The 26,064-nt window shown below is 44.4% G+C and overlaps 1 protein-coding gene across 1 annotated transcript in view; it reads right to left on the bottom strand.

The window, feature by feature from the left end:
• Positions 1–26,064, bottom strand: part of PPIL2 (peptidylprolyl isomerase like 2) — a 109,442-nt gene that overhangs the window by 22,073 nt on the left and 61,305 nt on the right. Inside the window, exons 13-14 of the mRNA XM_029619565.1 lie at positions 19,887–19,976; positions 19,605–19,638 (exon numbers count right to left, since the gene is read on the bottom strand). Of these exons, the coding sequence (XP_029475425.1) occupies positions 19,605–19,638; positions 19,887–19,976 (124 nt within the window). The remainder of the gene's footprint in view (positions 1–19,604; positions 19,639–19,886; positions 19,977–26,064) is intronic.

The following is a 26,064-nucleotide window of genomic DNA, read 5'->3' as shown; positions in this document are numbered from 1 at the left end:
AAGCTATTTAAAAAGCTCCTCTGGCCTTTAGCTGCCCCTACACTTCATGCCAACCACGTTCTTGGCACGCCTTGGCAACATGCAGACTTAACACACACGTTCTGTCCTTGGATTAGAAAAAGACAGGGGCTGATATATGCATGCACATGGAAAGGGAGTAGGCACACTATTCTTAGCCTGCTGTGCAAATTAGTCTTAATGGCACAGTTATCACCAGGAGAAACAAAGTCACAAGCATACAATTCCCTATTCAATTATTAATCCATAAACAGCAAAACCATTCCTTGCTTTTTAAAAAATGTAAAGTCTGTCTTCTATTTTTAGATCTCGAAGGCTGAAGTAGCCAAAGTTGTTATTAAACTGAATAAAAGCTTCTGTAGCAGGATTGCAGCATGAATGGAAGGGCTGAGGCCTGCTGGAGATTATTATATACATGGCATGGTGCACCTCACACAAATTAATCACTACACAAACAGCCCAAAATACTGGAAACCAACAGTAGTAATACTAGCAAAGAACAAGGTATCCAGAACAATTTTGTAAATTCATATACGCCAGACGGCAACAGTCCAACATTCAAAAATATTTTGGCGTATATGAATTTACAAAATTGTTCTGGATACCTTGTTCTTTGCTAGCACCTCACACAAAGCCTGTCTGCTCTCTGCAGCCACCAAGAACTGTGTTCTATTTAAACATGTTGTCTTCCTGCTTCCTAGCTCTCTGCTCTCTCCCCATGCACAAACTGGTCTCAGTTCTCAGCAGCTGCACTAAACAAAGCATTACCTAGAGATCTGATAGCACTTGAGATGTGTCAGGGCCACGGAGGGACATAATTCTTAGTTAGATGGGACCAGAGTACTTCGGGAAATAGAGGGAGATTCACAAGCTGTCAACATCTTTGCAAACAGTTATCAATATCAAACAGCAAATCCACTGCTAACATAATTATTATAATTAGCATAATTATAGCAGGAATGTGTTACAGGTAATTAAGTCAATCTTTTTGTTTAAAGACTCTTCTTGGTTTTGTATCACACAAGTAGATAAGACTAGCCAGGGGTGCTCGCAGATGCAGCCAAATTGTTTTTTTCTGTCCTCTGTTCATGACCAAGTCCCTAAGAAGTCTGCTCCAAACACACAACATTATCAAGATCCATGCCCTGCACGCCTCCTAAAGCAGATCACACATGTGGGCACCGAGAAATCTGTTTAATACAGATCATATTAAGGATCTTTTACATGAATAGTTAACCCCTCCATTCACACACATTTCAGCAAGAGCTACAAAATAAGCTGCCATCTGAGGACAAAGTAAAGGAACTGTTTGCTCCATTTGATTCATCTTAAAATTTAATGTATATATCTTAGACCACGCTTCCATTAGAATACCCAAAGTGGTTTACAAAATATAATCATCATATAAAAGACTAAAACATAAGCATCACCTGAAATAGTAAAACCATATAACAAACATAAGCATTGGGACAATGAAATTACATAAAATAAATGAATCCTACAAAATTCGACAAAGACTACTACAGTATGGCAATAAGCCGTGCAATTCGAACACATTATAGCCGCTCTTTGGGAACAGAAATTATTAAAACAACTAACTATGGAATACATGACAGCAAGGCTATCTACTGCCAAAAAGAGAGAGGAAACACATCGGATTTGGCTGCCCTATGTTGCCTTTTTGCCGCCTGATTCTGCTACGAGCCTTCCTAAACTTAACCCAGAGCTATAATCCATTAGTCACTACCCCGTGGTAGCAGTAATAAAATGCCTACCTTAAGAATTGGGGGCCCGAACCCATCTTTCAATTACGGCCTGCCAGCGATAAGACTCAGTTCTATTAATGAATGTATTTGGTCTGCACTAGAGGAGTCACACACGGGCACCCTAGAAAAATTTAAGAACAATCCCTGACACATTCCCAAAGAATCTATATACCGCATATCTCTGTCCACAAGCACTTTATGACCCAAGGTTAATTTATGTGGTTAGTGGCTACTACCACATTGCTAGTAAACACACCTATGAACCAACTTATGTACAAGGAGTATCTTTTGTCAGTGTGATGAATGGTTATCGTCTCTGTATGCTGATTGACTACTACAATTATTGAACCTGGATCGAAAGTAATTGTACCTATATTCAACTTTTGTGCATTTGTAACAGTAGGGAGGGGTAGGGGGTTCAGTTAGTTGGTTAAATTGGAGGTTTTTTTAAACTGGGGTGGAAATAACCATAGCCTTGGCAAAGCTCACACCTCATGTGTAGTAGTGCTCTTATCAGTGTCCAGAAACACTCTTGACAGTTGCATGCAGTGTTAGATTTTCCACACTGATGTATTAGTGATGTTTCAAATGGTGTTTCGAATACCATGTGTTTGTACTTTTCCTTGCTATGACTACAGTATACAAAACCTTTCAATAAAAATGATATAACCAAAAAAAACCACAAACCACATTATAGCCAGTCCACATCATATAATAACACAACAAGCTATGACAAATGAGTAAAGTAATCATCATAAAACAGGGACATAAAAGCAAACATCAAAACAACACACACTGGAGTCAATATTCAAAGCCATTTAGCTAGATAACTCAATATTCCCCTTACTTATCTGCCTAAAAATTAGCCAAGTTATTAACCAGCTAAATTTTAGTATTAACCAGCTAAATTTTAGCCAAATAAGAAAGAAGCACATTGGGAATGTTTTGGGCTGGGGTTGAATTACTTGATTAATTTACCCAGCTAAAGGAAAATTGGTTCTTACCTAATTTTTGTTCCTGATGTACCACAGATCAGTCCAGACAAGTGGGTTTATGCATCCCTACCAGCAGATGGAGGCAGAGAACAAAAGCTTTGAGGCACTGCCAAATAACTGAGAGTACCACCTGCAGTCCCTCAGTACTGACCTGTACCCAAGCCAAGATATCTACTAGAACAAACCCCCAATAAACCTTGGGCGAACAGAGACTTAAAGTTGGAGCCCCCTGAAAACAAGGCCCCTATAACTTAACACAAAGCACATTCCAAACTAAATACACTTCTCATTAATCTGAATATATCACATATCAGCTCAGCAACATCCAGAAGCGAGGAAGTCTTTCACCTCAATCCCACCCTACCCTATATCCTCTTACCTTATTCTCTTCAACCCTCCCCACCCCCCCTGCCCCCTCCCCCCCCTCACCCCCCACCCCGCAACCATCACTGTATATCAAGTACACATGCCATGTTGCACTGTAAATAAGTTCCATATGCTAAATGTATCAAATGCACATGCCATGTAACATTGTATATTAGTTCTTTTGCATATCTAATCCGAATCGAATGCAAATAGTTGTATCGCTGCCTTTTAACTTTACTCTCTTATACTTGTATATTCACCCAGTTACCCCCTACCCTGTTCTTTGTAATTTCCTTTCCTTCTCAGTTTTTTGTAAACCGACATGATGTGTCCTACGAATGCCGGTATAAAAAAGTTTTTAAATAAATAAATAAATAAATAAAAAGATGGGAACGGGCTCTGGACTAATCTGTGGTACTTCAGGAACGAAAATTAGCAGGTAAGAACCAATTTCTGTTCGTACCCCAGATCAGTCCAGACAAGTGGGATGTACCCAAGCCCCTCTATTCTGGGCAGGAACTCAAAAGACCCTTGTGCAACACATTTTCCCCAAAAGGCGCCTCCTCTGGCGCCCGAATACCAAGCAGTAATATTTGGTAAAAGTGTGAAGAGACCACATCACCGCTCAACAAATCTCCTGCGGAGAAAGCAATTGACACTCCACCCATGAGGTTGTCTGTGCCCTCGTGGAGTGTGCTCTCAACCCCTCCAGCACCGATCAGCCCTTCAGATGTAAGCTGAAGCCATCGTCTCTTTTAACCATCGAGCAATAGTGCCCTTGGAAGCCTTATTACCCATTCTTGCATCACTGAACAGGACAAACAGATGATCAGATCTCCGAAAGGCATTCTTCACTTTAAGATATTGCAAAAGAATCCAACCCACATACAATAAGTGAAGCTCCATTGCCATAAGCATCCGCTGACAGATAGCTACCAGGAAAACAGCCTTCAGAGTTAAATCATTTAAAGAAGATCTTGTAACCGGTTCAAAGGGAGGACCACACAACACTCGAAGAGCCACATTCAGCTTCCAAGTTAGACAAATCTTCCGAACCAGAGGATGAAGATGTTTTGCCCCTTTGAGGAAATGAACCACATCCGGATGAGATGCCAATGGTCTCCCCTGAATCCTACCTCAGAGGGACCCTAAGGCTACCACCTGAACCCAAAGAGAATTATAGGCCAAATCCTTAGCCAAGCCACTTTGCAAAAAAGCCAGAATCTGCGGAACATTCACCTTTAAAGGTTGCGCCTTGTTCTGTAAACACCATGCTATGAACATTCTCCACACTCGGACATAAGCCAATGATGTGGAAGGTTTCCTTGCCTGAAGCAAATTTGCAATCACAGGCTCCGAATAACCTTTCAAGAGGAGCAGTCGCCTCTCAAAAGCCAAGCCACTAGACAGAAGTGATCCTCCTGGTCTGAAAATGCAGGTCCCTATCGCAACAACCCTGACAGATGGGTCAAGCGAATGTGACCATCTAATGCTTGATGAAGAAGGTCCGCAAACCACGGTCAACATGGCCACTTGGGTGCCACCAGAATCAACCTGCCCAGATGAAGTTCGATGTGCCGCAGCACTCGACCTATGAGAGGACATGGAAACATGTATAGCAACAGATGTGTCGTGCCCTAACCACAGAGACCATACTCCTGGCAGAAGTCTGAATCATGTCATAAAGGGCATCCACCACATAGGCCACTCCCACTTCCAAACAGGCAGCCTAAGCCGCCTCAGCAGTTGTCCCCGACCGCTTATCGTGCACCTTCTGCACCCAGCACAAGCAGGCTCTCTGCATCAGACTTCCACAGATTGCCGCACGAAGGCTCAGAGCCAAAACCTCAAACAGCCTTTCCAGCTTCCAATCCTGAATATCCCTTCAAAGCGGCTGAACCTGCCACTGGGATGGTCTTCTTGGTAACTGTGGAAACTGTTGCATCCACCTCGGGAATCTTCCACGACTCCAAGGTATTTGTATTTGAAAAAATGTATTAATCGCTTAACACAAATGGCCTAAGCGATATACAAAATTACATACATAATAATAAAATCACAAAGTTTCACAGAAACTAAAACAAACAAACATTATAAATAAATCACTATAATATGAAAACAAACATAAAATACTGTCACATCTAAATATAGAGTCAAAAGTATTCACTTCAATACAATACTCATCGATACAGAAGCAAATGACATTCAATACATTGCGTTACAACTTAAACGCACGGGCAAGAAGAAATTCTTTATAAGAAGATTTAAATTTCTTAACATCATCCATAGATCTCAAATCTATAGGGATCGAATTCCATAGAGAGGGTGCCGCAATTGAAAACGAGGTCTCTCTAGTACTAAACAAACGAGCTTGACGAATAGAAGGAACTTCAAGATTGTTTAACTGCGAAGATCTCAAACATCTGACTGGTTTATATATTCTCAATAAAGCATTAAACCAATGTGACGAGTTGGACTTGCAAAGTTTGAAGACAATAAGACCTATTTTGAAAGAAATCCGATCACAAACAGGTAACCAATTAAGGCTACAAAACACTGGTGATATTCTGTCAGAACGTTTTAAATTAGAAACCAACCTAGCGGCGGAATTCAGTAAAAGCTGAATAGACTGAATTTGACATTTTGGTAACCCAATATAAAGTCCATTACAATAATCAATGTGTGGAAAAATAAGCGCATGAACAACCGTCAGAAAATCTTTTTCATAAAGCAAATGGCGTAAGCCAACCAGTAAACGCAATTTAAAAAAATCAGTTTTGATGAGCATTCTAATTTGAGGTTTAAAGGATAAATTGGAGTCCAACAGAAAACCCAAGCTCTTAATCGGAGAAGAAAGAGAGTATGAAATATTGTTAATAGACAAAGAATTCTGAATAGGAATAGATAATGATCGATGAATTAGCAACATTGTAGTCTTATTAATGTTCAAAAGTAACTTGTTATGTTTCAACCAACGGTTAATTGTATCTAAACAAAGGGTGAGAGAGTCTACTGTTCTGGCAAGGGATATAACTTAGTCAAAGCCCTAGCTACCTTCAAATCCGCTTCAGGAGATTCCCACTCCCGATCCACCAACTTCTTAGGCAATAGAAAGGCCTTAAGGGGCCTTCGTGATCCCTCCAGCACTGGGTTTACCCCCTCATTATCTGAATCTTCCTGAGACACCTTAATCCCTAGCTCCTCAAGCACCTGGGGAATTAGCGGGCCCAGCTCATCCCTATGGAACAGGCAGACTACCTGAGGACTGTCACCTTCCGGATCCTGCATTGGATCCACCAACATGACAGCATGTCCAGAGCCACCTGACCTCCCTGAATCTGATCCGGATCATCCATCTCCTCTGATGTGTTTTTTCCCATGCAGACCACTTGAGACTCAAGCACCGCAGGATCCCTCAAAGACCATAGGATCTCCTCTGATGTGTCTTCTTCCATGCGGACCACTTGAGACTCAAGGACCGCAGGATCCCTCCGGACTCTGCATGGCTCCAATCCCCAGGCTTTTTAGCTGCCTGTGACTTACTGGGTAAAGGCCTCTTGGTCCCTGCTCCCTTCCTGGCCAAACAGGCCTTATGGAACAGAAGGACAAAATCAGTTGGAAAAGCTTCCATATCTGAAGAAGAAAGGTCCGGATCCGCATCCCCCTGCGCCTCTTCCCTTCCCCTGCTACCAGCGTGGGAGGGAGTCCTGAGGTTCTGAAACAGCAGCCTGACTCCCAGCACGTGCAAACAAAATGGCTGCTGGCTACTCCGACCCCCTGGGGCCTCCAGAACCAGCCCAGCTGACCTCGTGTTCCTGCCGTCCCCTGGGGGTCCTGCAGAGGTCCCAGCCCCCCCGGAGACAAATTCCTGGCAAAACGCAGTTGAATCGTGGTGAGCCCGCCTTAAACCGCAGCGCTGCGCGGGACGTGGCATGCCGGCACAATCGGACCTAAAAATAGCCCCTGCCGATGCAAAGAGAAAAAGGTGCTGTTTGGCGTTGAAATGGCCCCCGGCCCGACGGAGGAACAAATTTGCCCTTGTACCCTTACCTGCCTCCTGGCAGAGAACTTAATTCAGCCACTCAAACTGTCTCAGCCCTGCTCTTGCTGCTCCTGTTTCTTCTTCCGGTATTTTCTTTTTTTTTTACTTAAAGAGAGACACATACAGGGCCAGGGAAGGGAAGAAAACTAAAATACTTCCCTGCTTCTGAAGGAGGCTGAGCGCTGAGGGTGCCAGGGACCCAGAGGGGGTGAAGGAACCAGGACCACCTGCTTTCACCCCCCCTGACAAGGGCTGAGCCAGAACAGGAATCTCCAACCCCTTGCTCGCCCTGCTCTACCCGAGGGAAGGAACCTAACACCTCGAGGAAACAAAATCTCCTTATTATTTTTAAACTCCAGACTGCAGGTTTGCACCTCTATCATCTGCTGGATTCAGAGAAATACTGAGGGACTGCAGGTGGCACTCTCTGTTATGTAAGCAGTGCCCAAAGTTTTGTTCTCTGACGCCATCTGCTGGTAGGGATGCATAAACCCACTTGTTTGGACTGATCTGGGGTATGAGCAGGAACTCCGGCATTTGGAATTAGCCAAATAAGTTATTCAGCTAAACTCCCGACGTGCCTGCTTTCAGATCTAAAGTTATCTAGCCCCATGTGGTCAGGTAACTTTAGCCTTAACTGCCATATTCAAAAGAATGTAGCCAGTTCAGTGCTGAGCTGAAGGTTAAAAAATATAAAAAAGAACCATGGACTTAATTTCCCTTTCACAGACCCTCACCCATCCCAGGCCGCTTCTCCTGTGCCCCTCAAAGCCAACTTTAAAAAGTACATTTTAAGGGCCCGATGCCATGGCTGTGTTTGCTTCCAGAGTAGCTCCCCTAGCAACCACAGAAGCACCAGACCTGCTACCACAATCCGGACTGAAGATGAGCAGAAAGAAGGCAGGACCAGGAAGCAGGCAGGGGGAGGCCGGCACTAGGCCCTTAAAATGTACCTTTTAAAGAATGCTTTGAGGGATATGGAAGGGGGGGGGGGGGGTGCTGCAAGTGTGGCCTGGCAGGCCCATATATTTCTAGCTCAAGGAGGGGGGCTGTGAAAGAGCAACTATGCCCAATCCTTATTTTTTCAGCCTGCAGCTCAGCACTTGACCAGATATATTTTTTCAAATATAACTGGTTAAAGTTTCCAGTCACAGACATTTTACAGAGTTTAAAATATTTTGGAAGACCATCTGTATCATTTCAATGGGTTTATAACAATGTTATAACAATTTCAGTGCAGGTCTACTAAAAAGGTAGGTGGGAAAGTTTTATAACTAATTTGATGTACATGGCATTTTCAACAGCTGTCCCCCACAGTTCAGGAGACATTCCTGGAAAGGGAGATCACACTGGGAATGATCTTTGTCTATTACCATACTCCCTAAATCCAAGGAGCATATTTCAGAAATAGTTTTTGACCTTAAGAAGGTTTTATTCTCTCCTGCCTGTGTCCCTGGAGACCAATAGCAACATTTTAAAGACATCTCCCTCTAAGTGTTGAAATCAGCTTCTGGCTGTGCTAGAATGGGGTTCAGCCGACGTGAGGTTATTTCTCCTGCACCCCTGCATAACAGATATTTACTGTTGCTAGTTCTGAGAAGAATCAAGGTACTTCACACAAGTTTAGGATGAAGGTGACTAGCTCAGACCCTGTTATTGTGACAGCTGTGGAATACACCCATTTGAGAAATGGTGAGGAGGTAACAGAAGCTGTGTATTCTGGTATCTTAGAAAGGAAAATTGGTTTTTACCTGCTAATTTTTGTTCCTGGAATACCACATCAGTCCAGACAAGTGGATTTTGCATCCTTACTAGCAGATGGAGACAGAGACCTAAAAGCTTTTCAGGTACTGCTACATAACTGAGAGTGCCACTTGCAGACCCGCAGTATTGACCTGTACCCAAGCCATTGTTCAGTCATCAGTCAACTCAAGTAACAATTATCCTGCCTAGGGCGAACATAGAAACTCAGGTTGGAGCCCCCTGAGCTGGAGCCTTCACATCCAAGGACGCAGAAAAACTCCTTTTGGTTCAAAAGTTCCAATTATATACAAAACTAATCTCTGCTCTAAGGAACTAACTCCAATAATACAGTCCTTTCGGGAATCCTGGGCATGGGTCTTCTAACTGGGCCACCTGCTTAGAATCGCCAGATCAACCCCAGCCTTCTCCGCTCTTTGCATCAGGCTACCAGAGATTGCCACTTGAAGGCTTAAGGCCGAGACCTCAGACATCCTCTTCAACTGGACTTCCAGTTTCTGGTCCTGAGCGTCCTTTAGTGCCGCCGTCCCCGCAACTGGCATGGTTGTTTTCTTGGTGACTGCGAACACTGAAGCATCTGCCTTGGGCAGCACCAAAAGTTGTAAAACATCCTCAGTTAAAGGGATATAACTTTGCCATTACCCTAGCCACCTTAAGACCTGCTTCCGGAGCATCCCTCTCCAGGTTCACCAACTTCTTAAGCTTCTTGGGAAGTGGAAAAGCCTTCTGGGACCTTGAAGGCCATCCAGAACTGGATCTACTCCATTATCCTATTCCTCCTGCAGCACCTTAATACCCAGTTCCTCCAGGATGTGGGAAATAAGGGGTCTCTCAACTCCTCCTTGAGAAACAGCTGAACCACCCGCGGGTCACCCCCCTCCGCAATCGGTACCTCCTCTGGGTCCAACAAATCACCAGTACAGTCTCGGATCTTCCCAGACCCATTAGTTGGATCATCCCCAGGATCATATGCAGGATCAACACCTGCCAGATCATCACCTGGATCATCCTGCAAATCTTCAGAATCATCCGAAAACCCATTCCCAGCAAGATGGCTAAGACCTAATCGATGGAGTTGGTCCCCTGAACCCCTGGCTGGGGACCCTTTAGACCTCTTTGGGTTTCACTGCAACTTTTGACTCAGGGACCGTTTACCCCCTGCACCTTTCCAGGCCAAATAGGCCTTGTGCAGGAGCAAAACAAAATCTGAGGAGAATTCCTCCCCCTCTCTGCCCCCACAATCTGGCAACTCCAGGACTTCCCCTGATCCTCAAACCCGGTCTGCGCTGCCAGAGACAAAGGGGTAGGGGAATCAAGACGTTCATGACAAGGCGCCTGCTTCCTGCCATGTGCAGCTCTCCTTCCTGTCATGGAAAATTCTCCCTCGGAGGCCTCTGTGACAGGACCCTGGGATCGGGTAGTTCTTCTATTGGCTGACGGCCCCAAGGAGGGTCCCCCCCCCCCCACGGCACAATCAGAACAAAACACGGCTGAATTAAGCTGGGAGTGACTGCCACCACAGGCCCAACACAGTTTGGCGCACCCTGAAGTCGGCACCAATAGGGAGCACACATGGCGGTCTGCCTGCCTGCTGCGCCAAACAGCCGCGATGCAAGTCACCTCAGCAACTACCCCAAAATCAATGCGGCACCGCTCACCAATTTCTTCTATCCTGAGCAGCAGTCTGCAAAGCCTTAGGCTGCAGGACCTACTCTGCAAACTCCCTTTTTTTTTTTTTTAAAGACATAGACAAAAAAAAAACAACCCAGAAGAATGGATTTACTTCCCTGCTGCTGGTCGCTGACTGAAGATTCGGGGAAGAAGACCTCAGAGGAAGGAGGGAACCAGAATCCCTGGCTTTCCTACCCCTGGTTGCTGCGGGCTAAAGCCGAACAGGGATTGCCAACCACCCGCTCGCCTGGCTCAACCTGAAGGATCCTAACACTTCAGGAAGCGTCTTGTCTAATCTTCTTTTCCTAACTTTTTCTCTTTCTCTAATCTATTTTTTTTTGCTAGACTTCAGGTTTGAACCTCTACCATCTGCTGGAGACAGAGAAATACTGAGGGACAGCAGATGGCACTCTCGGTTAAGTAGCAGTGCCTGAAAAGCTGTTAGTTCTCTGCCTCCATCTGCTGGTAGGGATGCAAAACCTACCTCTGTCTGGATTAATCTGGGGTATGAACAGGAATGCCAGGCACAACCTTCAGGGTTGGGGTGTGCTTTAGTCACTGAATAGTGAAGTCTGCCAGCTCTCGTCTCCTTCCCTGTTTTGCATTCCCTCACTAACAGAATGCAATCCGGATTGGATTGTGTTGTCTGCTTGCGTGTCCAGTAAAAGAAATATTCATATGGCATATCATGGAAATCTGGCTATTGGGGTTATTTTGGGACTGAAGATATCTCTGCAGAGTCTAACACTGTAATAACATGCTCACACCTCATCTCTGGCAGTTATTAGGCTTCCTCCACAGTTAGAAATTTCAGAACAAGACTTGAAACCTGTCAGTACTGTCTACCTCATTAACTTGTTCTTGCTTCGTTAAACCATTAAGCTTGTTATTCTAAGTGAGGTACCTTTGTAAGAGAGTTTTGGCCAACAGCCCTGTAAATATTAAATAATATTTCACTGCCACAGAAAAGACAGCAACATTATGAACCATTTTCACAGAATTATTTGTGATTGGTGTTATTGATTACTGCAGTGTCTTGTTTGTTGGTTGTCCTGTTTCTACAATTTGCCCACTTCAATTACTGCAGAATTCTGCTGCTCAGTTGATTTCAGGGCTAAATGGATGGGGCCATGGATCCCTGTTAATTAATTTACTCTGGCTACTAATTAGCAAGCGCATGGAGTTTAAATTGGTAAAGTTAGTTTTTAAAGCTTTAAAGGTGGAGGATTCATCATATTAGGCAGCACTTTTAAAACGATATTTACCTACCCAGAACTTGCAATCCCAAGGTAAGCAGTTATTACAAGTTCCAACAGTTAAGCAGATACGGTTAATGGAAACCCAAAAACAAGCCTTTTTTGTGGCCGGTCCACTATTGTGGAATACCCTTCCGGATGCAATAAGAAATAATGATAATGTTTTAATATTTCGAAAGCAACTGAAAACATTTTTGTTTCTACAAAATTCATAGTCTTTTAAGACTACGTGTTTAACATTAAATATTGCTACCGATTGTTTTAAACTAATGTTTTTAATGCGATATTATGTAACATTGTATATCTTTGTTGTAATTCACCTAGCATGGATTTCTATTATAGATGGAATAGATAAATACCTATTGAATTCACTAGAGGAACAGGCAGAAGGCTGACAGAACAAAGAATGCTTTCTCCAAATCTTTCTTATCCGAGGCTGGGTTTAGCCCTTATTATTGCTTCTGGCCCACATCGGTAGTTGTACCAGAGTAATTTCAATATCAAGGTAGATGAGCACTCTTTGACTTATGGAGAAATTACTTACCTGATAATTTTGTTTTCCTTAGTGTAGACAGATGGACTCAGGACCAATGGGTTATGTGCTCCCCTACTAGCAGATTTTTTTTTTTTTATTTTATTTAACATTTTTCTATACCGACCTTCATGGTTAAATACCATATCAGATCAGTTTACATCGAACAGGGGTAGATAACTGAAACAACGGAAGGAACAACTTTTTTTTTCATAATCAAAGAAAAACCAAAGAAACAAAAGTTACATTTAACGAGGACCATGAACTTGGAAGCTTAGGCAGCTGGAAGAAAAAGGCCCGAAGAGGGCATCAACTTAGATTAAGTTAAAGAGAGACATAACAAATTCCAGTCTAGTGTTAGTCCACATATTAGAGGAAGTATCAATGCAGATCAGGTATTCAGGGGAGGAGGGAGGTTCCATTGTTCGTGAGTAGATTAAACAGATGGAGACGGAGCCAGATTTCAAAGCTGACGTCACCCTACATACACCCCTGCAATGACCTCAGCCCTCCAGTATTCTCTTCAAAAACCACTGTGGACCTACTAGTGAAAAACTGATTAAAAATATAATTAAAAATGGATAACCATAACTGTACTCAACCAAACACTGAACTCCAGTAAGAATATAGGTGCCCTGATCTAGGGACTGGATGAAGGTTTACCCGTAATCTCTTGGAGTCGATATCAACTCCATGGGCGAATCCTTGGCACAAGATCCATAACAAAAAGCCCCTATATCTCAGAAATCTTAGGAAATCACAAAAGATTCCAAAAACCACAACAATATTCCCCAGTATAATATTACATACTTTTTGTTAGATTCTTTTTATATATGTAGGACCTTCATGAGTATAGCTTGAGAATATGGACAAGCTGTGTTCCCCTCAAGTCCACTTTTACTTAATTTTTTCATTTATCATATTGCTTTTTCATTTTGTTTTCTTAAAAACAGTCCTAATACATGAAGGTCCCTTCCCGGGTCGCTTATAGGTATGCGTTTTATTTTAACTATTCACCAAGAGAGCAAAAAACCCAAAACTTATCTTCAGTGTCCAATTCAATCACAACCCCAACATGACCTTATTTCGATAGCGTATCTGCTTCAGGGGGTTACACTAAGATTTAATCCACGCTCTCACTCTTCAGTCACTCCATTTGCTTCCCGAAATTCTCCACTTCTTTTGACTACCGCTTAAGAAGACCTTTAAACATGGCATCTATAGACGCCATGTTTAAAGGTTTTTTGCTCTCTTGGTGAATAGTTCAAAAAAGACGCGTACCTATAAGCGACCCGGGAAGGGACCTTCATGTATTAGGACTGTTTTTAAGAAAAATGAAAACAAAATGAAAAAGCAATATGATAAATGAATAAATAAAGTAAAAGTGGACTTGAGGGGAACACAGCTTATCCATATTCTCAAGCTGTATTCATGAAGGTCCTACATATATAAAAAGAATCTAACAAAAAGTATGTAATATTATACTGGGGAATATTGTTGTGGTTTTTGGAACCATTCTTGGGCAGCCAGGGGCGGGATGCTGAGTCCATCTGTCTACACTAAGGAAAACAAAATTATCAGGTAAGTAATTTCTCCATTTCCTAGCATGTAGCCAGATGGACTCAGGACCAATAGGATGTATAAAAGCTACTCAGATCGGGGTGGGAGGCTGCTTGCGGTCCGGTTAACACTGCCCTTGCAAAGACTATGTCCTCTCGGGCCTGTACATCCAGGAAATAAAACCTGGAGGTGTGCAAGGAGGACAATGTCACTGCTCAGCAGATGTCAATGAGAGACAGCAGTCTAACTTTCGCCCAAGAAACTGCCTGATCTATAGTGGAATGAGCTTTAACCTTAGAAGGTAATGGCTTTCCTGCCTCCACACAGGCCCTGTGATCACCTCCCTAATCCAGCGAGCTAGGGTAGCCCATGAAACTGGTTCGCCCTGCTTCCTTCCACCATGAAGTACAAACAGGCGGTCCCATCTTTCGGACTGGTTATGAAACTTCCAGATACTGCACCAAAAGTCTACCGACATTCCAATGACGGAGGAACACCTGTTCTTCATAAATAAGACGTTTGTATCCAGCAAAGATTTGAAGTTGTGATACTGTCTACTGGACGGACCCTTTGTGCAAAAATAAGGTCTGAACAAATGTTGCTTTGGATTTACTTGCCACACAAATATAGCCCCTAAAGCAGCCCACTTTGTGTGGGCGAAACTCCAATTCGCTTCCGAAACTCGGCCTGAGTCGGGCGATTTTGTTCTTTAATTTACAATAATAAAGTATTTTTATCATCGATCTATCTCTGGTTTTGGTTGCTTTCTTGCTACGTTGGATCGGCTTTCATCAAGGGCAAGACCGTAAGACAGAATCGAACCAAATCCTCATGAAAAACCGGTCCCTGCTGTAACAGGTCCTTGTGCGGTGGGAGGCACAGGGGGGTCTCCATCAGGAGTCTCCGCATGTCCGCAAACCACGGATGCCAGGGCCAATTTGGAGCTACTGGTAGGACTAATCCCCTGTGGTGCATGATTCTGTGAATGACACTGCCCAGCAGGGGCCATGGAGAAAAGGCGTATAGCAGCTCTTCTTCCGGCCAAGTCTGGACGAGAGCGACTATCCCCAGGGTCAATGGATCTCTTCTGCGATTGAAGAAATGGGGAACCTTTGCATTGTGAGATGTGGCCAGCAAGTTGATGGATGGGAGGCCCCAGTGATATATACTATCAGTTGAAAGGCTTTGGCCAACATTGGCTACTCTCCTGGATCCAGACTCTCCCTGCTTAGGAAGTCTGCTCTGATGTTGTCTTTTCCTGTGACGTGGGAGGCTGAAATAATCTGTTCTTGTATTTCCACCCATTCCATAAGGAGGTCTATCTCCTGTGACATTTGCTGGCTCTTGGTTAACACCCTGGTGGTTGATGTAGGCTACCGTCATTGCATTGTCCGATATCACGCGGATCTCTTGACGCTGGAGTCTGTGGCTGAATTGTAGACATGCCAATCTGACTACCCAGGCTTCCAGGCAGTTGATGTTCCAGAGGGCCTCTTCTTCAGTCCAATGTCCCTGGGCCGACAGTTCCTGACAGTGAGCTCCCCAGCCCCAGAGATTCGCGTCTGTTGTGAGGACCAGCCAGTTCAGTGAGGACAGGGGCACACCTGTGCTCAGATGAAATTCCTGCAGCCACCACTGGAGCCGAGAGCACACGTCCATCAGCAAGTGGAGTCGAATCGAATAGTCTTGAGACTGTGCTGAAGTGGTTGTATGTATGCCCTCGCCCATGGCACCACTTCCAGGGTTGCCGCCATAAAACCAAGAACTTGGAGATAGTTCCACATCGTTGGGTGTATGGCACTTATCAACAAACACCTAGGACATCAATTTCCTTATCCATGTGGTTGGAAGGAAGACCTTGCCCTGCTTGGTGTCGAACTGGACTCCCAGATATTCTAAGGACTTGGAAGACTTGAGACAGCTCTTGTCCAAGTTTATTACCCAACAAAGATCCTGAAGCAAGGAGGTTACCCTGTTGGTTACCCAGAGACTCTCTTCCACTGATTTGGCCCGGATCAACTAGTCGTCCAAGTATAGGTACACCAGGATTCCCTCTTTTCTCAACGCTGCTGCTACGACCACCATAATCTTGGAAAATGTTCTGGGTGCAGTGGCTAGGCCAAAGAGTAGTGCTCAGAACTGATAATGACGACCCAGTACCGCAAAGCATAGGAAACGATGTTCTTGATAGATTGGAATATGTAGGTAGGCCTTGGATAGGTCCAGGGAGGTTAAGAACTCTTCCGATTGTACGGCCATTATCACAGAGCGTAATGTTTCCATGTGGAAATGATTCACTCGTAGACGTCAGTTGATACTCTTGAGGTCCAGGATGGGGCGAAAGGAACCTTTCTTCTTGGGTACGATGAAATAGATGGAATAACGCTCCATATTTTCCTGGGGCGCATGTACTGAATTATAGCCCTCATCCTGAGGAGCCTTAAAATAGTTATCTCCACTGCCTGCTGCTTGTGCTGGGAGTGGCAAAGAGACATCATGAATACGTTGCAAGGAGTGCTGTGAAATTCCAATGCATATCCTTCTCGTATGACTTCCAGTACTCATTTGTCCAAAGTGATCTCGACCCACCGCTGGTAGAAGAGGGACAGTCGACCCCCTTTCGCCGCCTTCCGAGGGTGGGTCAACAAAATTTCGTTGGGGGGTTTGGGACGAACCTGAATCTGAGCCTGTCCTTCTCTCGGGCTGTCAACTACGAAAGGACTGCGATCTCCCAAGGGCCAAGACCTCTGAAATGTCGAGTTTCTGTACGGGTGAAAATGTTGGGAGCCCCTGGATTGGTCCTTCATAAGCGAGGGGGTACTGTAACTGCTTCCTCTTATATTCCTGTAGCTGTGGGACTGGAGATTCACCCCATTTACTGGCCAGCTTTTCCAATTTGCTCCGAAAAGGAGACATCCTTTAAAGGGCATCTTTGTAAGACTGACCTTGGAGTTTGCATCTGCTGACCAATTCTGCAGCTATAGCTGTCTTCTGGCCGCCACCACTGAGCCTACTCCTCTGGCTGAAGTACGGACTAGATCAGAGCCCGCGTCTGCGAAAAAGGCGAGTCATCCACCTCCTGAGAGAGGAGCAGGCACGAACGAGCTACCAGAGCACAACAAGAAGCAATCTGCAAGGTCATTGCTACTGCGTCAAAGGCTTGTTTAAGGATGGACTCCATTCATATATTGTGTGCATCCTTTAAGGCTGCTCCTCCCTCCATTGGGATAGTTTGCCTAGAGACGGCACAGACTAGTGCATCCACTTTAGGGAAATGCAAACACTCTCTCACTGCCGGATCCAGTAGTATTGAGCTTCTAATGCTCATTCCCCTTTAAAACTTGCTTCCGGAGCATCCCATTCCAATCAACTCCTGGATGGCTTCTAGTACTGGAAAGTAGCAAGAGGCTTTCCGTAGGGAGATCAAATGGGATTCTTCTTTGGTTCAGTCATAGAATCAGACCCAGGGGCTCCCAGCGTCTTCAGGGTCTGGGAAACCAGGCCGGCAATTCTTCTCTATGAAAAAACCGCAACATGGTTCGATACGGTTCCAACCCAGGGGGAATTTCCCCTTCTTCCAAGAGGTCAGATCGTCCTCTTCGTCTGAGCCCTTGGTAAGGCAAGGCATGCCTCGAGGACTGTCAATAGGACTGGGAGTGGGAGGGCTTACCGGCTGAGGTTCTGTCTACACAGGGGCAAGCGAAGTAGTTGACAGTGCCTGTATGAAGGCTTGTAGACCCTGGAAAAATTCCACCCAAGCGAAGGCAGCTGGGTCCATGCCTAGCCCAGGAAGTGCTGGGGTAGGAGTCACTGAATTTCCATCTTCCATGGTGACCCAGTCAAGGAATTACTCAGATCCTGGGTACTTCTAGTTAAAGCTGTGGCTAAACCATCCTCTGATTGGGAGCAGGAGCCGAGCTTAGCAAAGTCCAGAGAGGCCAACTCTCCTTGGGCTTCCTCACAATGCTGACTTAAGTTGGAATCCAGGTCAGACTGTGCAGCCCTAATATGACAAGCAGCACAGAGAGAAAGGCACTTCTGTTTCTTGGCTGCCTGCGCCATTGGTGGTGGTAAGTGTGTGTTCTATCGGCTCCCACTTAAAAATTTCTATGTGCACAGATTCTGCGCACCTAGGCGGGGTGCGGCGAGGCACATGCACAGCCCATGCGCCTGGCTGTTCCTGGTTCTGCGCTTAGAGGTTGTGCACATATGTATGCGAGTGACGCGTGTGCAATGGAGGGCAATGTGGCACACACAAAGACATGCGCAAGATGGCGCCACCGTGGCCTAACAATTGGAATGCTGACCACCCTAAAGTGGGGCCTAGCCCATTGGGGGCCACTCAACCCACTTCCCCTTACCCCAACGGGATCGGGAACAATGTCAGTATGGCGCGCCGAGCAAGGAGACAGGAGGAAGGCTTACTGAACCTCTCCAAAAGTCTCTGAATCGGGAGATAAATCCTCTTCTTCTTTTTTTCCTATTACTTGCCTGGGCTTAGCGCTTACTGGCTAAGTACCGAGAAGGTCTCCAGCTGCGAGGGGAGAGGGCTTTGGCAGTCACCGCCGTGCTCGGCTTCCTGCACCCGCTGCCTTTCAGCTGCAAAGTCCATGCCGGGAACCGGCTACTGGACCAAAGCACACCTCCAAGGAATCTTGGAAATCACCTCAGGAATTCTCAAGTGGGGGAGGGACCTTTAGCTATCACCGCAGGAGAGCAGGCTCAATGTTCCTTCAATTTAAAAGAAGAATTTCTCCTTCCAAAAAGTACAGCAATCCCATAGGGATAGTCATGTCCACCATGTGCTGGAATCAGAGAATACTGGAAGGCTGAGGTCACTGCAGGGGTGTATGTACGGTGACGTCAGCTTTGAAATCTGACTCAGTTTCCATCTGCTGGCAGGGGAGCATAACCCATTGATCCTGAGTCCATCTGGTTACACACTAAGAAATCAATCACTTAAATCCCCCTCCTCTCCCCAAGAATGATTAATAAACCCAGGATTTATTAACACACATTCACTGATGTTCAGAAAGGACAGCACCTGTGACAGGTAAACATCAAAATTAATTATACTTTTCACCGTTTTTACATGTGCTAGACAGTTCTCCCTCCACATGGGTCTGCTCATCTGCATCTGAGAAGCATTCTCAAGCAAAAGATTAAATCCAAAGAACTACAGATGTTTGTTTCTACCTTGCTTTGATCTCCTATGGAACGAATTCCATCTGTTACAAAACACAATACCAAAGCCAAAAAGAAGCGCAACAATTTACTGAAATACAGAAAATAGAGTTATCCCCTCATGTGGCACACATCACAAGTAAGGGAGGGCTCAGATAGGAAAACTGGTTCCTACCTGCTAATTTTCATTCCTGTAGTACACCAGAAATCCTGATGGCATGAGCAAAGTGTCACTGCACTCTACTCTGTACATGACTTGTACATTCCAGCCTGATTCATATTTCCCCATCACTTAGCGAGAACATCTGAGACCACAGGCCAGGGAGTGGATGGTTCAGGAATGCGCACTGGCTGGGCTACACCAGCCCCTATCTTGCAATCACTTACAATTTACCCCACTGAAAACAAAACCACAGTTGCAAACTCAGATGACAGAATTAGCTGGTATCTCACCCATTCCTGTTCCCGTAGGATCACCTCCTTGAATCTATAAAAGGAAAAAAAAAAAAGGGGGGGGGGGGAGGGTAGAACTTTTCATTACTTTTTGACAAGAAAACAAAAATTAGGAATCTTCCTGAACTCTCTGGCTGGCAAACTGGTGCCAAGCTCTAATGCCCAATGCTTACTAGCCAGCAATGGCCCAGTTCTCCCATATCGGCTTGTTAGCATCGCAGTCTGTTATCGAGAAGCTGAAACGAGTTCTGCATGTTACACTATCAATATTCAAAGTCTCACCATAAAATTCCGGATGGACCTGTGAAATACTGTGCCATCGTAGTACTTCTTCTTACAGAGTTTGATAAAGTTCTCACAGGTTTTTGGGGTCTAGAAGAAAGAGAAGATTGCAGATAGGTAATGCATGCCAATACATTAACACACACATACACATCTTTTGCAAAGCCAGACAATGCCATGGCATGGTCTGCAAGCTCTCCATGTACAGGTCAGCCTCAAACTTGACTAGAGGGGAATTAATACTCTACCCCCTCCCGATATGCACAGCTCTGGAGGAAATCTTCAGTGGGAGAGAGACACATGTTGAGGGCTTGTTGGCTCTAAGGAAGGATAACTGGCTTGTCTACCTCTGGTATGTGCACAGGATGGCTCTTCTTTTGCTGAAGTTTCTGCTCAGGCTGCCAGGCTGAGCTGATTACAGATTTCATCCAGTGTCCAGCGGACCTGGAATGCTAAATGCAATGAATACCCCCGTGAGGTGTTTTTCCATTGGATTAATACAGATGCGATGGTATCAAGTGAAAGACCTTTCCATTCTGGAAAGTTTCATTATTCCAGTATCAATACACACCCTGGCAACAGGGGCTCTGCATGTATACAGCCTTCCTTGTTGAGAAGATAGAAAAGGTGGGGAACCAGAAAAAATCTGTTTCTCTCCTTGTCTGGGAGCTGGTAAATAAAACAAATATATTACATCCTTCCTTCAAAGTGTTCTTTAGCCTCCTCACTGCCATGCAAAGTAAAATGGGTTATAGATCTTTAAAACACAAAGAAAGAGCCAAGAAAATTGCCAAAAACAATGACACCAAACCCCAAAAAAGGCAAAATCAAACAATAGCAAATTTTCAATTTTGATCCTAATGTACCAGATAGTTAGTGCCTGTGATCATTATTACTCTTTTTTACGTGCAAGAAAATTGTTTTGAAAAATATACAATGTTTCTGAAAAAAAGAGACTTTCACAGTACACAAATGATGTAGGATTTCAATAGGGGCACACCGCCAGGCTTGCTGATGCGTGTATTATAGTAGGCACTAACCATCTGGTACATTAGGATCTAATTTGAAAAATATGCTATTGTTTAATTTTGCCTTTTATAGATCTTTTACAAATTTAACTCTGAACGGTTCCTTTTCTGTTACTGGACAGGCAAGCAGCCAACACCACCCAAACTGGACTGCATTCTGTTAGTGAGGGAAAGCAGAACAGGGAAGGAGACAAGAGCTGGCAGATTTCATTATTCAGTGACTGAAGCACACCACAACCCTGAAGGAGGTGCCTGGAGTTCTGAGATACCAGAAAACACAGCTGGATAAATTCTCTTGCTGAGCGCACAGCAATCTCTCTTCTGTATCCCCCACCATTCCCACAGCTGGATGTATTCTGATACCGAGCTCACGGCAGCCTCTCTTCTGTATCCCCAACCATTCCCACAGCTGGATGTATTCTGATACCGAGCTCACGGCAGTCTCTCTTCTGTATCCCCCACCATTCCCACAGCTGGATGTATTCTGATACCGAGCTTACGGCAGTCTCTCTTCTGTATCCCCCACCATTCCCACAGCTGGATGTATTCTGATGCCGAGCTCACGGCAGTCTCTCTTCTGTATCCCCCACCATTCCCACAGCTGGATGTATTCTGATGCCGAGCTCACAGCAGTCTCTCTTCTGTATCCCCCCACCAATTCCACAGCTGGGTGTATTCCAGAGTTGGATATATAGTAGAACCAGATGTGCTAGTGATTCTGCAGCTCCACAGCTGCCAAATATGCAACCAATTAATCTGTTCGTTCAAATCAGAGATAATTAGTCAGGATACAAGTCTTTCCAGGAAAAGGAAAGGATCCTCTAATTATAAAATCTGACTTTGTAGTATTACCACCATGTAACACAGTAACCAAAAAGACAGGATATAAACAAGGATAAACTAAACACAGGCTCTCCAGTATCATGGTAAGAAATACAGACTCCTTCCTCTGGTCCATGTACAGAACTTTGGAAATTCCTCTGTTATAGGCTTTGAGATGAAAATATCCATTTTCCAGTTTATTTTTTTTAAAGCTCTTCCTGGAATGTTTGTTTGAGGTTTTGTATTTACATTGATAACTGAAAATCTGTCTTCTTGTACTACAAAGCCCACAAACTGATCCAGCTCCGGTTTTCTTAAATGTCACCCTGTCTGTAATAAGAAAAGTCTTGGAATCAACAGAAGGAAGGTTTAAGAAAAGTGGGACACAAGCACAGGATCCCAGTGAGTTGAGCCTCAAGGAGCATAATCACATCTTTCTATTTATAAACCCTACAGTATACATTCCAGATCAATTTTACAAAACGTCTGGTCATGCACAACTGTCACTTGGAGACTTGGCCTGGCATTCCCTGCAGATCCAGTTCCTGCATGCCTCTGCTGTGTAGAAACTCCACCATTAGTCTGAGGAAGTGCAGCCATATTCTGGGGAAATTTTAGGAACTTTGGAGTTAAATTCTCACTCGCCTCTGTCTCTCTTTACTCTTCTAAACTTCAATTTTTCCAACTGGAACAAGGTAATAACGCTGTGATCACTGCTTAAACTGGACAGTGCTTTGAGAAACAATGAGGCACAAGGTATATATATATACGAGGCACAAGGTATATATATATATATATACTGAATAATTATATAGACTTTAATTTGAAGCAGAAGAGGCACATCGTGTCTTTTTGCCTCATTGTTTCTCAAAGCACTGTCCAGTTTAAGCAGTGATCACAGCATTATTACCTTGTTCCAGTTGGAAAAATTGAAGTATATGTGTGTGTGTGTGTGTGTATATATATATATATATATATATATATATATATATATATATATATATATACATACACACATACATACACACACACACACACCCCCAAGTTATATACTACAGTCCTACTTCATGACCCAGTTCTTTCCATACAATAATAAGTTATGCATAACATCTCATGGGCAACAGCAGTGCTATTGTAAAGTCTCAAATAGGAAAAGGATGTTCTCAGTGGTCCAGAGTTGTGGAATTCCTCTCCATTGGAGGTGAGAGTAGAGCAGAATTTTCTCAACTTTAGAAAAAAGGTAAAGACCTGGCTCTTTCCATCTTAGCCTGGGGCAGACAAACTGAGTACCGTACAGATGGCTGAGGTTAAAGTATACTGTTTATTTCATTTTAATGTTATGTATTTTATTTGTTTTTATCTGTTTTGGAATTTTATAGATTGATTGTATTCTTATTGGATTTTATTGTAAACCGCTCTGGCCAGATCTGGTATCTCATGAGCGGTATATAAGAAATGAGAAATAAATAAATAAATTAATATTGCAGACAGTTAAGTGTGTCTACTCTTATGCTGTAGGTACAGCATGTAACTAGGGCACAGAACACACTGCTGCCTGCGTTCCCAGCATTTATTGATACCCAGGGCACAGAACACAGTGCTGCCTGCGTTCCCAGCATTTATTGATAATCAGGGCACAGAACACAGTGCTGCCTGCATTCCCAGCATTTATTGATACCCAGGGCACGGAATACAGTGCTGCCTGCGTTCCCAGCATTTATTGATACCCAGGGCACGGAACACAGTGCTGTCTGCGTTCCCAGCATTTATTGATACCCAGGGCATGGAACACAGTGCTGCCTGCGTTCCCAGCATTTATTGATACCCAGGGCACAGAAAAAACAACTCTGCCTGCGTTCCCAGCATTTATTGATACCCAGGGCACAGAACACAGCTCTGTCTGCGTTCCCAGCATTTATTGATATCCAGGGCACAGATCACAGGGCCGCCTGTCTTAATACTCAGGGCAAATCACAGCACTGTCATCCACAAATTTGATCACCTCACTCGTCATGCCCCTTTCCAGATCATTTCGACGCGACAAAACTAGATTTAAAAGGCCCGGAGCGCTCCCAGGCGTCGCACGCCGGGCGTCGCACGCTGAAGGAGCACGACAAAGGGGCCTGCCCCTTTGTGTGCCCCTTCGTGTGAACCGGAGCACAAGCAGAATCCACCCACACCAAAAGACTCTGTCACGCATCTCTGCCTACAACCGGAGCAAGGTACATAAGCGTCACCCAAGCATGCGACAAGTGATCCCATTCTCCAGATCACATACACATACCTGCTTCCTCAACACTCACTCAACCACTCCAGCATGCAACTAGCCTCACCAGCATTCCTCCAGCCTCACCAGCATTCCTCCAGCCTCACCAGCATTCCTCCAGCCTCACCAGCTTTCAACCTGCCTCACCAGCATTCCTCCAGCCTCACCAGCATTCAACCAGCCTCACCAGCATTCAACCAGCCTCACCAGCATTCCTCCAGCCTCACCAGCATTCCTCCAGCCTCACCAGCATTCAACCAGCCTCACCAGCATTCCTCTAACCTCACCAGCATTCAACCTGCCTCACCAGCATTCAATTCACCAGCATTCAACTCACCAGCATTCAACTAGCCTCGACAGCATTCATCCAGCTTGTCTAAAACTTAGAGCACCATTTTCAATATTGCATCATTATTCCCAACCAATTGAGCCACAATAATGCACCTCTACACTATACCTAAAATCTGGCACAATATCAGAAAGCACACAAAACCTGCAATTCAGCACATCGCACGACAACAAAGACTTTTACCAATAATGATCTCACCGATAACACAATTCCTAGGACTCTCTCTGTTTACCTTAACACTATTCAACGCTCAGTCTCTCTCCAAAAAAATGGACATCCTCAGTGACTACCTCATAGAAGTCAATCCAGATATCTGTGCAATTACAGAGACATGGCTAAAACACACAGATACAGTACTCACAAATCAGCTGCCCATACAATCTTACGACTTATTCTCTGTCCCCAGACCCAAAAAAAGAGGTGGGGGACTCCTCCTTGCAGCAAAAAAAGGACTTAATATAACCCTACAACTTACCAACTCCTCCAATAAAATAGAATTCTCCCTCTTTAAATCCGAACAAATCCAAATAGCTTTAGTCTACGCACCACCAGGAACCTTAGAATTAGATCCCTCTCTACTGATTGAACTTATAGCCAAACACATAAACGCCGACAAACCTGCTATAATCCTCGGAGACTTTAATTTACACGTAGATGCTGCTCCACAATCCATCAACTGCCAAACACTCCTTTCCTCACTCAACCATTTGGGCTTTACTCAAATTATCAACAGTCCTACCCACAAGGCTGGCCACACTCTGGACCTCATCTTTATTAACGAACCCTTTAACATTCATACCAACCCCACTTGCTCACCAGTTCCATGGTCAGACCACAGAGTCATCCACACAACCCTCAGGATCAACATCCCACCTCCTCAAACCACTACCAAATCCACCATCCACTTCAGGAAACCATGCTCCCCAGACTTACTCAGCGAAAAGATGTCCGAAGCATTAAATCAACTAGATCTCACAGACGCAACAACTGCAACTACCTCATGGATCAATATTAACAACAACATTGCAGATCAAATCTGCCCAACCACAACCAAAACTATACAACCTACATTAGACAATAGAAAACCTTGGTTTACACCCGAACTTAAATCCCTAAAACAATCTCTTAGAAAAAAAGAACAATGCTGGAGAAAAAACCCAACCGCTTCAACACATGCCATCTACAAATCCCTCCTCAACACCTACAGGACTACCATCCTTAGAACAAAGAAAGAATTCTATGCAAAAAAAATACACCACTTCATTTTCGACTCAAAGGCTCTCTTCTCGTACGTCTCCTCTTTAACTAAACCATCTCCTCCTACTATCCCAGACCACCAAGCTCTCAACAAAGCAAACGAACTAGCCAACTACTTCAAGACAAAAATCACCAACCTTACACAATCAATCACATCCAACAGCCTCACCCTAACACACCATCTCACAGCCTTGCCACAACTAAACACAAGCCTGGATTCATTCGAGCTCACTTCTTCACTGGAGATTGAAAACACACTCAAAAAACTCAAACCTTCCTCCCACCCATCAGACCCATTACCAACAAATCTCCTCATCGCCATACCAAACACCATCTCAAAACCAATTGCAGAAATTATCAACACATCCCTTTCTCAAGGTTTAGTTCCTAACCAGTTAAAATTAGCAATCCTGAAACCACTACTAAAGAAACCAAACGCTTCCCCATCAGACCCAG

This window comes from Rhinatrema bivittatum, chromosome 11 (assembly GCF_901001135.1).
Source record: "Rhinatrema bivittatum chromosome 11, aRhiBiv1.1, whole genome shotgun sequence".
NCBI classification, from domain to species: domain Eukaryota; kingdom Metazoa; phylum Chordata; class Amphibia; order Gymnophiona; family Rhinatrematidae; genus Rhinatrema; species Rhinatrema bivittatum.
This window is presented reverse-complemented; position numbering and strand designations above follow the sequence as displayed.